This window comes from Streptopelia decaocto, assembly GCF_964273445.1.
Source record: "Streptopelia decaocto genome assembly, chromosome: 1".
In the NCBI taxonomy this organism is placed as follows: Eukaryota; Metazoa; Chordata; class Aves; order Columbiformes; family Columbidae; genus Streptopelia; species Streptopelia decaocto.
Window position 1 is genome coordinate 182,624,083 of NC_138663.1, and position 16,848 is coordinate 182,640,930.

The 16,848-nt window shown below is 44.9% G+C and overlaps 2 protein-coding genes across 5 annotated transcripts in view; one reads left to right on the forward strand and one right to left on the reverse strand.

Moving 5' to 3' along the window:
• The window catches only part of RCBTB1 (RCC1 and BTB domain containing protein 1), a 28,468-nt gene extending 22,736 nt beyond the window's left edge, over positions 1-5,732 (reverse strand). The window contains exon 1 of one of the 3 annotated variants that reach the window (XM_082044651.1): positions 5,537-5,728. The gene's annotated coding sequence lies outside the window, so the exon portion shown is untranslated. Of the gene's footprint in view, positions 1-5,353; positions 5,371-5,536 lie in introns of those variants that run through there. The other 2 variants (XM_082044652.1, XM_082044653.1) reach the window with 2 other exon arrangements.
• A 320-nt stretch (positions 5,733-6,052) lies between these two features.
• On the forward strand, positions 6,053-16,373 carry ARL11 (ARF like GTPase 11). Of its 2 annotated transcripts, XM_082061407.1 has the most exons (4): positions 6,053-6,248; positions 9,414-10,338; positions 13,763-14,127; positions 14,633-16,373. In XM_082061407.1, exon 4 carries the CDS (start codon positions 15,052-15,054, stop codon positions 15,595-15,597), a length of 546 nt encoding a protein of 181 aa, XP_081917533.1. In that variant the 5' UTR covers positions 6,053-6,248; positions 9,414-10,338; positions 13,763-14,127; positions 14,633-15,051; the 3' UTR covers positions 15,598-16,373. The 2 variants fall into 2 exon arrangements, with proteins under 2 accessions (XP_081917533.1, XP_081917534.1); XM_082061408.1 differs by lacking the exon at positions 13,763-14,127.
• The last annotated feature ends 475 nt before the right edge of the window (positions 16,374-16,848 follow it).

Here is a 16,848-nt window from a genome sequence, read left to right on the forward strand (position 1 = left end):
ATCCCAAATTATCTTCAGGTTTAGCAACCAATAAAAGTTAACAAAAATCCTTAAAACCAACCAAACAACAGAAAATATCTGTTGCCTTTTATACAATGTGTATTGTTTATCTTCAAACATACAACTTTTCCCCACCCTCTACAAATACTAAGTATTGTCCTTAAATGCTGCCATTTGCTGGAGTACCTATCATCATTCAGCTGCAACATTTTCACGGTAGCAACAGCAGCTATTTTTGTTTATGCTCCTGTCTAAATGAGTGACACAACACACAAACCTGAAAGTTCTGGGGTTTATACATGGGCTACTGTTTCTTTGATATAAATGTGCATAGAAAGCTGTTTCAACTACTTATTATCCATTTCCTGCAGAAATACCCAACCTAGGCACAAGCATCACCTTTTTCCTCTCTAAAGATAGATTCCTTAACCACCTTAGCCACTTTCCTAGCTTTCCAATAACAGTTCTAGTTGTCACAGGAGGGAAAAAAGGTCTATAGTGGAAAAAGAAGTATTTGGGGAATACATACTTATATATAGTACTGTAAATGGGAGATGTCAGTAAAGTAACTCAGTGTTATCAAAAAATAAACCAAATTAATTTTAGCATCCTTTATGACATACTGTAGGCTTTCTAAAAACAGTAGACACTCTGCAATATTGTGACTGACCTCTCACACAAATCACATTCAAACTTCATCCTTTTGCAACATTTGCCTGATTATGAGGGGAAAGGCTTGCACAGACTTTCTTCTGGGCAAATCCTTGCTACAGAAGCCTGATGTAGGGGACTTCAGTTACGTTGTTGCAAGCAGCTCCACAAAGAAACAGTGTCCTCTCACCCTTCCTGTACTGCATCAGTAAGAGAGCTAAGGTTATTTTTTACTTCTCCTGATAATCACATCTAGGCTGGACCCTGCTACATTACATACTATGCAACCACTGCACCTTAAGTGAAAGTTTGTAAGAGCAATGTAGTAGCACATGTACCAGATGAAGTCTGAAGTAATGAAGTTATTTTAATCTGTATGCAAATAGCTGTCTCAATATATTAGCTCTCAAGCTATTATTTAGATTCTTCATGCAATATGGCAGCAGCAGTTTTAAGGAGTATCTGTCACTTACATTTCAACATCTAGATTTTAAGTTAATTGCAATTAAAAACTTTATGACTATAAAAGTTATAAGCTTAAACTTGGTGCTCTGGTAGACAGTTGCTTTTAGAAACATCGTATGTATCACACAGTATCACAGTATCACAGTATGTTTGGGATTGGAAGGGACCTCAAAAGATCATCTAGTCCAATCCCCCTGCTGGAGCAGGAACACCTAGGTGAGGTCGCACAGGAACGTGTCCAGGCGGGTTTTGAATGTCTCCAGAGAAGGAGACTCCACAACTTCCCTGGGCAGCCTGTTCCAGTGCTCTGTCACCCTTACTGAGAAGAAGTTTCTTCTCAAATTTAAGTGGAACGTCTTGTGTTCCAGCTTGATCCCATTACCCCTTGTCCTATCATTGTTTGCCACCGAGAAGAGCCTGGCTCCATCCTCATGGCACTCACCCTTTATATATTTATAAACATTAATAAGGTCCCCCCTTAGTCTCCTCTTCTCCAAACTAAAGAGACCCAGTTCCCTCAGCCTTTCTTCATAAGGGAGGTGCTCCACTCCCTTAATCATCTTCGTTGCCCTACGCTGGACCCTCTCCAGCAGTTCCCTGTCCTTCTTGAACTGAGGGGCCCAGAACTGGACACAATATTCCAGATGTGGTCTCACGAGGGTGGAGTAGAGGGGAAGGAGGACCTCTCTCGATCTACTAACCACCCCCCTTCTAATACACCCCAGGATGCCATTGGCCTTCCTGGCCACAAGGGCACAGTGCTGGCTCATGGTCATCCTGGGTCATCCACCAGGACCCCCAGGTCCCTTTCCCCTACACTGCTCTCTAATATGTATTCTCCCAACCTATACTGGAACCTGGGGTTGTTCCTGCCCAGATGCAGGACTCTACACTTGCCCTTGTTAAATTTCATTAGGTTATTCCCCGCCCAACTCTCCAGCCTGTCCAGGTCCCGCTGGATGGCAGCACAGCCTTCTGGCGTGTCAGCCACTCCTCCCAGCTTAGTGTCATCAGCAAACTTGCTGATAGTACACTCAATTCCCTCGTCCAAATCGTTAATGAATATATTGAATAATATTGGCCCCAGCACTGACCCTTGGGGCACTCCACTAGACACTGGCCTCCAACTAGACTCTGCACCATTAACTACCACTCTCTGGCTTCTCTCCCTAAGCCAGTTTGCAACCCACCTCACTACTCTATTGTCTAGACCACACCTCCTCAACTTAGCTGTGAGGATGCTGTGGGAGACTGTGTCAAAGGCTTTACTGAAGTCAAGGTAGACAACATCCACCGCTCTGCCATCATCCATCCACCTTGTTACATTCTCATAAAAGGCTATGAGGTTGGTCAAGCATGACCTACCCTTGGTAAAGCCATGCTGACTGCCCCTAATAACCCTCTTATCCTTGATATGCCTTGAGATGGCACCAAGGACAAGCTGTTCCATTACTTTCCCAGGGACAGAGGTGAGGCTGACCGGTCTATAATTACCCGGGTCCTCCTTCTTGCCCTTTTTGAAGACTGGAGTGACATTTACTTTCCTCCAATCCTCGGGCACCTCTCCCGTTTCCCAAGACTTGGCAAAGATGATGGAGAGTGGTCCAGCAATGACTTCAGCCAGCTCCCTCAGCACCCGCGGATGCATCCCATCTGGACCCATGGATTTATGGATGTCCAGACTATTTAATTGCTCCCTAACCCAGTCCTCATTGACTAAAGCAAACTCCTCCATTGACCTGGCTTCATCCGGGGTCTCAGGGGTACAGGGCTCCCCAGGACAGCCTCCGGCAGAGTAGACAGAGACAAAGAAGGCATTCAGTAATTCTGCCTTCTCTGTATCTTCTGCCACCAGGGCACCCACCCCATTCATCAGTGGGCCTACATTGCCTCTGGTATTAGTTTTATCTGCTATGTATTTGAAAAAGTTCTTTTTGCTGTCCTTGACCCCTCTCGCCAGCTGTAATTCTAAGGAGGCCTTGGCTATCCTAGCTGCCTTCCTACATCCTCTAACAGCAGCCTTATATTCCTCCCAAGTGTCACTGCTTTTAACTATCTTTTCATTTCTGCTGTATGATTCAGTGATAAACAACTATACACCATGCAGCTTTATTTCTGCTGCAGAACTAACCAGCAGAGGGAGCTTCTATAATATCAGCATCACCTCTCCTAATTGCTTTGACCTCTTTGAAGTTATCCAACAATAACTGTATGCAAACAGGAACAGAAACAAAAGATGATTGTTTTAATTTCAGTGAGGCTAAAAATAAGCAAGAAAGGATGACTTGTTGAGATGGGAACTGAAGCAGCTACATATTGTGATATAGAGAAATTGAATTTGGAGCAGTCACTAACAGTGAAAAAATCTAGATCTGCTCACAAAAAAGCCACATGCTTTCAGAGACAGAAGTCCTTCAAAATTTCTATGCTAAACTGCTGCCTATGCATTCAGCTTCTCACTATTTTGCTTTCTAAATAAGCAGCATGCAGGTTTATTCTCAGCAATATATGGAGGCAAATATGTATCCCCATCTTAAAAAAAAAAAAGTGTCTACAAAATGTCTTGTTAAATGATTTCAAATAAAAATTTACAGAGTTTATAATTCAGCTAAACAAATCCGTGCTGCAGAGAACAATAGCCAAATATGACATCCTACCGGGAAACAGTACCAATTGTCGTTGCAACAAAAAACTATAGTTAACTCCTTGAAGACCTTATTTGTAAAGACTATTTGAACACAATTGTGTGTTTGTTTCACTCTTTCCTCAGGCTCCAATGCTGCAGTTTGTTCTAGCTCAGTAGACTTAACTCTTGCACAGAAAGAAACTGCAGGCTCAGGCCTTCACTTCTTCTAATTGTCTACGGGAATTATAAACAGCAGTGATAACAAAAAAGCTGGGATATTTGGCTTTAGAACAACAAGAAAGGTCTGTCACAGTTGATCCTTTTTTAATTTTAAGTACAACTCAACCAAGAAAGTAAAATTCTAGACATGCTAATCTCCCTCATGTTTTCTACAGTTTTTGGTTTCTAATGTCATAGTTCAGTATTGAGAAACAACAGGGAAACAATACATACTATTGACACTAATCAGATGTGTGAACCAAGTGATTTTATTGCAGCTTTCTTCCTGCCAACAAAAATATATTGAACTCCCTGAAATCATGTGCCTTAACTTACTTAGACCTTACATAAGACAAGATTTCTATGACAAAATCTATGTTCAAACCTCTGCACGATTTATTTTTGGATGTCTTTTATGAGTAATACAGGGAAAGAAAAACCTGCTGATCTAAGAACTGACAACCAGACCTCCTATTTGCGTTGAGTATTCAGCTGAAAGAGATATAAACAAGCAAAAAGCATTATGTACATTAATACTATTAACCATGATACTGCTTTAACCATACAGGAAAAAAAACCCTTAGAGCAGGATGACAGTCATCCATCCACCATAACAAGACTATAATCACAATCAATCTGAGCAATTACTGCAATTTACTGAACCTATTCACTCAGGACATCTTCTAATCTTCTATATTTTATTCTAATGCATACAGAGACAAGTATTCAGAGGAAAACATTAATTTTAATGCTCCAAAGAATCACTAAATCTTCCAATCACTCTTTTTCCTAAAAAATTTTGTGCTCCAAAAACATTTCCATTTAGGATGTTCAGCACCTTCTTCTCATGACCCCATCCCTAGCTTAAACAATTATAAACCCATTTTACCTTTTGTCAGTAGACAACAGCATGCCTTCTAAAAGGTCAATTAAACTGTCTAAACTAGAACTCTGAAAGTTCCTTTAAAAAAGTAAATACTCCTTTAATAGTTAATTTAGAACTGTATTAAAAACTGAAGAAACTCTAATTATTTATATAAAGCCCAGTGAGGAGGGAAAAAAATATTAAGGGCCTTGCTTTTTCAGTAAGCTAGATCTCAGCCTTCAGGAAGCTGACAACAAAGGGAAGAATGAACTGAAACACCATGAATCAGAAAAAAAAAGCCCACAACACAAAAACAACAAACGACACGCACAACTGTATGAAAATATTGTGAGCTGTGCCAAGCAGGAAGAGAGACTTTCAGAGAGCTGGACAAAGCTTTGTGGGAGAAATTCACAGGCAGACCAAGAGAAAGTCACTCGGATGACGTCCCCACAACCAAGCCCTGCTAACATTAGAAGAACCCTTTCCCCATCCGGATGGTTAGCACCAGTTTTACAGATCCTCACCGCGGCCTCCGCGGTGACCTCCGTCCAGCCGCTCCCCACCGCCGACAGCTCCCGCCCCCGCCCCCGCCACACCGCAGCCCTCACAGCGCCCCGACAGAACTGCCCGGGTCGGGAGGATGCGCAGCCCGGAGGCTGCGGGGCACCGATCTGGCCCCGCGCGCTGTCCCGCCAAGCGCTCCTCACCCGGCCTCTGCGGCATCCCCCGGTAGGCTCCCTGCGGCCCCTCCGCCCGGCGGGCTGGGCGCTCCCGCTGCTTCCAAGGTGCCCCCCGGCAGAGCCGCTGCCGTCACAACCGTTAGAGTCGTTAGGACCGTTACAGCCGCCCGGCGCCTGACCCGCCGCGCGCCGAGTAGCCGAAGGGGTGCGCAGCGCGCGCCAGCCCCGCCCACGTGACAGCAGCAAGCACGGAGGGAGGGGTGCAGGGGGGAGGGAGGGAGGGAGAAGCGCGTCACGTGATGCCAAGCCTCGGGGAGGGGGGCCTCCCGCTTGACCGTTCGCGCGCGCCGTCACGTGGCCGACCGTAGGCGGATCTTCGCCCCCTTTCCTCACCTCCTATTGGGCACTGTGAGTATGACCACGTGACCCCTCGTTATCCCGCCCGGCGGCGAGAGCCCTGTTTCCTGAGAAGGGGCGGTGGCGGGAGGTGCCTGGGAGGTCCCTCGCGGCAGCTCGTTTGCGGCTGCTGTTCCGGCACAGCCTCCCCGCCCCAGCCGCTGTCTCCGCAGCCATCGCCCTGAGGGCGCTCAGACGGGCCCGGGGGCTCGTCCCCTCGTGCCGGCGGCTCGTGTGAGGCCTCGGGACGGGACGGCGCGCGGTGCCGTGGTCGACCGGGCCCAGCGAGCAGCTCCGCAGGCTGGTTGTGGTTGTCGGGGTCTCGGCATGGGCAGGCTGGCGGGTATGGCGGGATGGCACCTTTCTGCCGCTGCATCCTCACTGCTGTGAAGTTGAGGGAAAAAGCCACAAAGATGATTAAGGAAGCGGAACGTTTGCCTTATGAGGAAAGGCTGAGGGAGCTGGGTCTCTTTAGCTTGGAGGAGACTGAGGGGTGACCTCATTAATGTTTATAAATATGTAAAGGGTGAGTGTCACAAGGATGGAGCCAGGCTCTTCTCAGTGACGACCAATGATAGGACAAGGGGCAATGGGTATAAACTGGAACACAAGAGGTTTCATTTAAATTCAAGAAGAAACTTCTTCATGGTGAGTGTGACAGAACACAGGAACAGGCTGCCCAGGGAGGTTGTGGAGTCTCTTCTGGAGACATTGAAAACCTGCCTGGACGCCTTCCTGTGTAACTTCGTCTGGGTGTTCCTGCTGTGGCAGGGGGATTGGACTAGGTGATCTTTCGAGGTCACTTCCAGTCCCTGACAATTTGTGAAAACATGGCGTTGCCACCAGCCCAGGCTTCCTGCCCTGACCTCAATCAGATAGAATCTCACAGGGCTGTGGCAGGATGCTGGTTATATATAAGGCTAGTGCCTGTATCACCAGCAGAGACAAAGAGGTCATTATCACACTCTTTTTAGCCGTCATCAGGTCACACCTGGAATGCTGTGTTTGGTTTTGGTCCCTGCTATACAGGCTAGAGAGGGTCCAGAGAAGGGCCACAAAGATGATCAAAGGACTGAGAAGCTGCCATACGAGGAAAGGCTGAGAGAACAGGGCTTGTTCAGCCTTAAGGGAGACCTCATCACCACCCATGTTCCAGTATTTAAAGGATGGCTACCAAGAAGATGAAGACTCTCTTTTTACGAAGAGTCACATGGAAAAGAGGAAGGGCAATGGGTACAAGTTACTCCTGGGAAGAGTCTGATTGGATGCAAGAGGGAAATTTTTCAGGATAACTGCAATCAGCTATTGCGATAATCTCCCCAGGGAAGTGGTAGATTCCCCAACGTCGAACATTTTAAAGATTCAGCTGGACAGGGTACCAGGCCATCTTGTCTAGACTGTGCTTTTACCAAGAAAGGTTAGACCAGATGATCCTTGAGGTCCCTTTTGACCTGCTATTCTGTGATTCTATAATTATGTCTCTTTACAGCTCTCTCTCTCTGTGTTTATAACTGCGGATCAAGTAGAAGACAGAGCTGTGGGGGAGCATCCAGGAAAAGGAAGATTGGAGACCAGCCCTCCCAAGAGAGCTCTTTTGTTACACAAAGTTGTTACCAGGAAATAACTTCCATTTTTCTAAAAATTAATTTTTTTTCCTGATGGTGCACAGGGTCAGAAGGCAGCTGGGGCTTGCAGTGAGTGGGAAGCTGATTGATCTGAAACACAAACCAGTAGGGTAGAGCCCACTGGAAGTATCAATCTATCTTTAGGGATGGTCAATTTAGGAGAAAGCTGTTTAAAGAAGAAATTTTTTTTTAAATACAAGAAAAAAACAATTTCAGTTCCTGGGAATCAAGTGTGGATGGGTTGCTCTGAGAGGGAATCAGTTATGCTGAAGAAATTCTGCCCTGGAACACGAGGCAAGGACAGCACAGCAGTAGGTCCAGGGTCAAAAGAGACTTTCCATGGCAAGTTCCCACTTGCTGTGCTGTTGAGTGACTTTAGCTGGCATCAGGAAGGCACTGCTGAATAGGTTGTACAAATTCTGGAGCAACAAAAGAAGGCGGCATAAATAAGAAGATATGTGGAAAAGTGTCATCAGAGCCTCCACGGGAAGCCCTAAAAAGGCCGGAAGGGCACACGCACAACACTTTTTTTTTACTGCTTGTGTTTGTGGTTCCACAGAGGAATCATCTGTCAAGAGCAGCTGCCTTTCTTGACATTGCTAGGAAATGGCGTGAACGTGGAACTCTGTAAACAGAACTTTGATCCTATTTAATACTGTAAACCGATGTGCTTAGTTATGATATACAGATACCCAGTTGTTTTATCAAGTACTGCAACACAAGCCCCCAGTCAGGTTTTTTATTCATGTGCTTTAAGTTTCTTGTTGTTACTTATCACTAATTAGTTTTTACAGTGTGCAATAAGTCCTTAAGCAGTAGTTGCAGGCAGCTGATAGTGTGTCTGAGCTTGACAATCAGCTGAAACAGCTAAAAAGTGCTCTGGATGAAGACAAGGTAATTTTATAATCTCATGAACATCTAGTTTCAGTTATTTTAATTTCAGTTTGGCTTCTTATAAAAGCCAACAATAACAAGAAGGAACCTCTCCCAATCATTTTTTTTTTTCTAGAAGGAAAAGGGATTTGAAACCTTATATCCATCCTGGAAAAGTTATAAGAGACTGGAAATGTTATGAAAGCATTAAATAGGCCAACCAGGCAAAGCAATGATATTCAGAGACAAGTTTTGTAGAATAAAATGAATTATTATAGAATCATTTTGGTTGGAAGAGACCCTCAGGATCATCAACCATAACCTAACCTAACTCTAGCACTAAACCATGTCCCTGGGAACCTCATCTAACCACCTTTTAAACACCTCCAGGAATGGTGACTCCACCACTTCCCTGGGCAGCCTGTTCCAATGCCTGACAACCCTTTCTGTGAAGAAATTTTTCCTAATATCCAATCTAAACCTCCCCTGGTGCAACTTAAGGCCATTTCCTCTCATCCTGTCACTTGTTACTTGGAAGAAGAGACCAACACCCTCCATGCTACAACCTCCTTTCAGGTAGTTGTAGACAGCAATAAGGTCTCCCCTCAGCCTCCTTTTCTGCAGGCTAAATAGCCCCAGTTCCCTCAGCCGCTCCTCATCAGACTGCTCAAGACAGATAATGTGTGTAACTTGTTGCTGACTTCAGTGGGTTAACTCAGATGCTGATCCCTCTCTTAAACTGTCTCAGTTTACATCTCTTGATAACAGTAGCAGATGACTCTGAAGTGCTTTTCTCATGTGACCAAACTGGCAACATTTGGGATTCTAAATGAACAATAACATAGCTTGGAATTACATGCCAAACCCTAATGCAACCTGAATCAGTGGTTTCATTTGTAAGTATATATTGTTGAAACTGGAGATTACAAAGGTGTGCATAGTCATAGATAAATCCTAGTTTAGGAGAATTTATAAACAGTTGTAGATTAAAGAGTGTTCTGTTTCTGCAGCTCTGTAAGTGACCACAGTGAAGAATCACAGTGGCAACTGTCAGTGACCTGTCAAAGGACATTAAAAGAAGAAAGCTCTTCAAAGTGTTTCTCTTCTCCTCATTCAGTGTTAGTTTTTCCATCAGTTTATTAACTTTTAATTCGAACTGCAGAGTCCTAGGATACGATGCCAGCTAAATCTGACAGGAAAACAATCTGGAGCTAAATGTCACCACGGAACTGGTGTCTTATTCCAACTCTGTTCTGCGCTCTTCACCATCAGCTTTCTATGGATGTGAAAGAACAAGTATACAAAAATATGTACAGCTGTTCAGCAAAACCTGTTTCAAAGCGATTCTGCTGCAAAAGGGTGCCAAAGGCCTGAGGGTGCTAAGTCGTCCCCTGATCAAAGCGGGAGCTCTGACATCTGCGGTTTGGCAGGAGCCGATTCCACTGGAGACCCTTCCCACCGAGAGCTGTGTGGGATAACAGTGACACTCTGTGGCCAGCCAGATAAAGTGCAATTTCTGGCTTTTCACAACTTAACTTTGCTTTCATCCGTTTTTCCAGGCAGAAAGGTAGTAATGATCAGTTTGTAGCTTTCATTCTTGTTGATAATTTCCAGTATCTTTTCAAGACATTTCCTTTGGTGTTTCAAAATATCCTAACCATGTAAACGAAGACAAAAACTAAGAGCAAATGATCGTCCAAAACCCCTGAATCTGAGGAGCACTGAGAGGGAGACTCCACTGTTGATCTGGAACTTGGCATGTTGTACAAAGGGCATTTTTCAGGTCCATACTTACAGTGTAATTTTAATCACGTTTTTCTCCTGTGGAACTGGAACGAGGGAAGGCCCTGCAAGGGGAGCTGGATTTGTAAATTGCAAAGCCAGAATTTCATCCAGACTAACATGGAGAGATGAGCATCAGGCCACCTCCAAGCTGTAAGTTTTATTTCCCATAGAAGTAACAAATATTACCTGTATTATATATTGTGCAGGTGGGTGATATGGTTAACCATCATTAGATAGCCTCTGTGGGGCTTCCTCTTGATAGCAACTGAAGGAATAGTAAAAAAAATAATAGTCATTGCTTCATAGGTTTTACATTCAACTAGGATATGTGAAAGAATGGAGGAAAAGCCTTTTTGGCACACAGAAATTTTATATTTTTGTGTGTACCTATTTCTTTCTCATTTTTTTTTTCTTTTCAATTAGAAACATTAAGAACAATGGAAGAATTGAAATCAAGGCATTTCAAGATAGAGCTGTATTTTAACTAGTTTCTACAGTGAAAACAGCGTGTATGCAGTATGTAGCATAGATTCATGTATGACCTAAACTTGGACAGAGACCAACCATAAGAGGAAGAGCTAATGAATAGTCTTGGAAAAGCGAGTGATCATGTTAGGATAGGTAAGGAAACCAAAGCAGCTCAGCTTTGAATTGCCCTGAGGAGGAGACAAATCTGAAATGTCAAGAGTCAAAGAGGAAGAGATCTGTGAATTTAAGACATAAGAAGGACCCAGAATGAGAGTTCTGGTGGTATAGACAGAGGAGTACAGAGCATTGTGATTTTATGTGGAAAAAAATAAAAGAATTTGGGTAGCACTTGAATAAATGAGCCTACAGAGAGGACGTGCATCCTGGTGAAGTTGTAAATAGCTTTGGAAATGATCAATTCAGAGACTGGAGTAAAAATATTTATGAAAAATACTCTACAGTCGTATACACAAGATGCAGTAGTTCACACATCAAGGCAAGGTAGGTAGCTTTCCTTTCCTCATTAGCTGTTGCAACACTTGCCAGCTAAGGGATGGGGGCAAAGTCTTTGCTCTGTGCTGTGTTTCTCCACATCTGCCTCGCTGTCAGGGTGCAGTGAGGGCTCCCAGCGGGGCATCAGGGCAGGATCTGGGAGCCTCCTCCTTGCCCCCAGCATCAGGCACCTCCCTGAGAAAAGAGGTGGGCTGAGGCTTTCACATGCCTCTGATCACCTCTTTGGCCACTGCATGTCTAATGGAAGGGGCAGAGCAGCAGTGGCTGGGCAATGCCTGTGAAGCCACTAACGGAAAGTGCTTTGCACTTGTAAAAGGGAATGATCAAGGTGCAACTTGCTTGGAAGTTTTTGCCTTGCTTTTGGGGATACTTCTGGTAGTTTGGTAATGTGTAATATGGGCACTGCCTTCTCAAGCAGCATTTCTGGTGGACTCAGCTGCACCTTTGCTACATGATTAACACTGATTTCCAGTGAATTGGATAGAATTAGACGCACCTGCTTCAGAGCTCAGCCTGTTTTGGTGTATGGCACCACTGCCATGAAGACTATATTGACAACCATGCTAACAGCGTCACAGTCTAACCCTGAGTTATCATGGTCTCCCTGTGGAACCATCAGCTATTGGTTTGTTCTCCAAAGCCTGTGTCTCATGTCCTACTGCAGGTCACAGAATCAGATTAATAGAATCATAGAATGGTTTGGGTTGAAAGGGACCTTATAAGATCATCTAGTTCCAACCCCCCTGCCATGAGCAGGGGGCACCTTCCACTAGACCAGGTTTCTCAGAGCCCCATCCAGCCTCACCTTGAATGCTTCCAGGAATGGGGCATCCACAATTTTTCTGGGTAACCTGTGACAGTGTCTCACCACCCTTATTGTAAAAAAAGTCCTCCTTATGTCCAATTGAATTCTACCCTCTTTCAGTTTAAAGTCTCTTTCTTCCTCCCCTCTGTGGTCCATGGAGTGAGGGCAAAATGCTTTGACAGTGAATATAGTGTTTGGAACAAAATTCCAGTTACTGGAATATTTAGGGCATGGGGAGGAGAGGGGATTCTGTTCTGCAGTACTAGTCCTGATTATTGCTCTTTGTGATGAATATCTAGGCAACAGGCGAATGCATGCCTAGCAAACAGAACAAAAAAAAAAAGAACGAACTGAAATTCTATGAAATTATAAATGGAATTAGTGGCCACTGGCTTTGCTTCTGTGAATTTGGAGACAAGAAACACAAGGCAAAAACATTTGTACTGCCCATGTAAGACACAGCCGGGGTAGGGGCTGTCCTCATCTCTGAACACAAGTTCTGAATTATTTAGCATACGGCCTTTCTGCTCTGCCAATAGACTCACTCGGAGCTCATCTCATCTGCTTTTACTTTCTTTTTTTTTCATTCTTAACCAGACTTGCAATTGCTCCCATGTATTATTTATTGGAAATACTATGCTTTTATAACATAGCTGTGGGTGGAACAGACTCTGTAGGCACAGTTTGTACCCCATATTTGGAATGATTGTCAGGAAGAAAGAAAACAGGCTGCAGTTCAATACGTAGGGTATGAGAATGTAAAGAGAAAGAAAAAAGAGTTCCCTCTGTTTGCCCATGTATTACTCTGTTCTGTGCCATAGAAAACCTGAAAGCAATCTTCAGTAAACCTGTAGCCTAGCTGCATGCTTTGTTTTTTGTTTTTTTACAGAAGCAGCCTACTTCTGTAACATGTCAGAGAATGATGCAATAAAGATTCCATCACATCATATTTCAAATACTCGGTTATTGATCAGATGGTAGAATCTCCACCCTTGCTTCCTGTATCTATATTTTAGTTTACTTTAAAGAAATTTCAGTGCTATAAATGTCTGGTCAGGTGAAACAGCTGCATACCACAGCCTCCTATCAAGCCTTAGATAAGATGAGCAGTAGCAAATGCAAGAGAAACATGAAAAGATAGAGGCAATTCACTTGACCCACTGATAGATCAAAAACCACCAACTACATTGATCTTAAAGTACAACACGATATGGGGAAGAAAGTTTTCCCAAAATGGAGAACAAGCAGATTAAGTAGCCAGAAAACAATTTAACTTATTTTTTAAAAATGAAGAACTCAGACAAATGGGTAACCCTCGGGCAGCAACGTGCGCTGCAGAGCATGCACAGAGTTCCCTGAAGGATCAAGATCCGCTGCACATAGTAGTTATCTTTTTTTATTTCCAGCTAGAGATCTTGCTGCCCTTTTTCCATTTATAGACTGGTTTCAGAAAAGATCACACATGAACCTATACTGCGTGATTTATCACATGCATGCTGGTACATTTATACCATTTAATAACTCTGCAGCAACTGCTGTAAATAAACATTAGCTTTTGAATTAACCTAAAGCCTGGCCCTAGCAGCACACCTTATCTGTACACAAGCTGCACAAAACTCATGGAGGCTCTTGGTGCCACCCAGCTCTGTGGGTTAACTATGGGAGGGACATGTGTCACAGAAATATCTTGCAAAACACAGTCTGTAGGACCCCTTGCAATTCCATGCAGCCTGTCTGGGCTGGACTTCTCATTCTGTTTTGTTTTTCATTCATCTTTCCTTTCTTTAGAAGGTGGGAAACGGACACATCTTCCCCCCAGGGTAAGAAATATGCTTCTGGTTGGCCACCAGTGACTTTGTCACTGTCCAGACAGTCCCTTCCACACCCTGAACTTCATCCCCAGTGATGGCGACTTGCGACATGGAGTCGTCATGTGGAGACCATAGCTGGGGAAACCACAACTCCCACAGACACATGGAAGTCCCCCATGGTCCCAGACAAGCATAGATGAATCACATTTCCTTCTTCATCGTCAAACAAAGGTGGCTGGAGAGCAGGTCCACATTAAAGCCAGGACGTGACATTTACAGCTGCTTTCAGTTCTGTGTGCCTTTGAACAGCCTTTAGGGAGCAAAACCCAACCAATAAAGAAGGTAAATATCGGCTTTGTGGGGCCCCTGCCTGGCTGCCACAGCCGCTCTTGCACAAGCGACCCTGGGAGCTGTTTCAGCAGCACATTTTTGCCTCTAGCATGTAAAGTTCAAGTGGTGCTGTCTTGCTAAACATTTTTCCTTTCTTTTAAGATATTTTTTTACCCCCTCAGCCACAGAAAACAGTCTTTGCTTCAGTAAATACCTTGATGTAAAGAATTTTATAGCTTTTCACCCCAGGGAAAGCACTCTGACTGGTCGTATTTCAATGAGACATTAAAAAAACATGCTTGTGTGCCTTATTTTAAATTGCTGGTTTTACCATCTGCATAACAGGTAGTGAAAGCTGATGCTACAGAGATCAGTTTTATACTTTCTACCGTAAGACTGGCAGAAAAACTGTCAGTTGTTGCTCATGTTTAAACCCACACCCTTGAGCTGTGATTCAGCAAATTCCGAGAGCAACTCTGATCTGAAACCCGGTTTCCTCCTTGTTCTGTCCTGCCAGGAGTGGATTTCCCCTAGAGAAGCCAATGAACAAAAGCTCATTTATTTCTGCATGCAATGAGGAAGAAACTTGCTCCACCATTTCCCCGCCTCTTCCTGCAAGATGTTGGCTCCTTTCTGCACTGATCACTTCAGGTCGTGAATGGAAATGGAAGTTTGCAGCAGCGGAGCTGGGATATAGAAATAGTTGTTTCCAACGGCACTCCCTGGCTCTGCTCCACACCTCATAAATAATAACTCTCACCTTGTTTTAGCTACGAAGAGAAGCAAAAGCAAGCTGCCTGTGTCTTCAGCAAACCTAAGGTGGTCTCTTGGAGAGGCAGAACTGAGCACTGTTTTTAACTAATATTATCGAGGAAATACGCTTGCTTTATTTTTTTGGCTGCATTTTTTTTTTCCCACGCTTGTGACAGCATCTTGATGGGGAAGCTGATCTCCAAAGGCCATCACAAAAGTGATGCTCGAGTTGTCATGCTAGGGCTTGACTTTGCTGGCAAATCCACCCTTCTATACAAACTGAAGAGCAGCTGGGCTATGGAGACTAGCCCAACAGTGGGCTTCAACGTGGAGTCTCTGCAAACGCCCTGTGGCGTCTCCTTCACCCTCTGGGACATCGGTGGACAAGGCAGCCTGCGGGCAAGCTGGCCTGACTACCTGGAGGACACCAACGCCCTCATCTTTGTGTTTGACAGCACGGACACGGCCCGGCTGCCCGAAGCAGTGGCGGCACTGGAGGAAGTGCTGAGCCACCCCAGCATGGCTGGTGTCCCCGTCCTCCTCCTGGCCAACAAGCAGGAGGTACCGGGAGCGCTGGCTCCTGCCGAGCTGGGGGAGAGGCTGTGGCAGGGGCGGCTGGTGGGGCACCGCTGGGTGCTGCGGGGGTGCAGTGCCTGCACCGGGCAGGGCCTGCAGGAAGCCCTGGCCATCCTGGGAGTGCTGCTGCGGGGTCTGGAGCAGAGGTCCTGAGCCTGAGAGCAAACCCAAGCCACAGGGCAAACCTGAACCTCAGGCAGACTTTTCCCACTCATTGCTGCCCACAGGTTTGCCATAGAGGATCCCAGCCTCATGTGCCCCCTAAACTGAGCAGATCTGCACTTGGCACATGCCACGTGGAAAAACACCCATCCACTCGCCACTGAAACCTCTTGCCACCAGGAAGACCTCTGAGCAGAACTCCCATCGTGGAGCATTTTTTGCTCCATCTCTTGGACTCTCATCACTGGCTGCAGCTTTTCCCACAGTCACCAGGCTCTGCTTATCCTCCTTATGTATGTCCAGTGCTTCAGCAGGGACGCTTTTTGCCAGAGCAATATAAATTACACCAGAAATGCACACGAGAGACTGGGGCATTACTTTCTTTCCATGGCTCTCAGCCCCAATGCAGCTATCTTGATGAGCTGATGCCCACGGCGGGGTGTTTGAACATGCTCCATGGTGCTTCTCGATCAGCTCGAATCACACATTCATCCGCTAGAAAATCAGCAGCTGCTAAAAGGGAATGGCTGAACTGGAGCAGTGTAAGCAAAGGACTTAGAACAACCAGCAGCTAATTGGTTTTAATGAGGCATCTACAGGTATAATCTCCGAGCCATGGATGTGAGTCAGGATTGGATGTGTATATATTAATTTCTGTATTTCTTGGTTTAGGTCCTGTTCAATTGTTATATTTATCAAATACTGATTTAATGAAAGTTGTACCTCATTTTCCTTGCATTATATTTAAATATAAAGAAATCAAACCTGACTTTAGATGCTTGGAAACACATCTGCATGACCAGTCAACCTCTAAATATCCTCATGGTGGCCTTAACAGCCAACATGAAGCTCAGTTTCTCAGACTTTTGAAACTGGTGAGACCACTCGACAGGCAATGGCTGGTAACTATGGGCACCTCTGGGCATAGGCAGGTTGGTAACCATAGGGCTCTCCACTGCATCTGGGGCAGCTGAAAGGCCCCTGGCACCTCATGATGGTCCCTTGTTGCAGTGATGGTTTTTGTCCAATCCTGCTCAACCTGCCATTGGAAAGGCCTATAAAACGTGTGCCTAAGACCACCCTGTACCCAAAGTTCTGTTATTCAGGGTTTAAATTAAGAAATTTCACAGCAGTCCCTACTTTATTATGAAATTAATGAAAGTGGTGAGGGAAGTGGTGAGAAAGGACACAAAATTTTCAAGCAGCAGAAGTCAGCTGCTTTCAAGGAAGAACTTCCTCAAC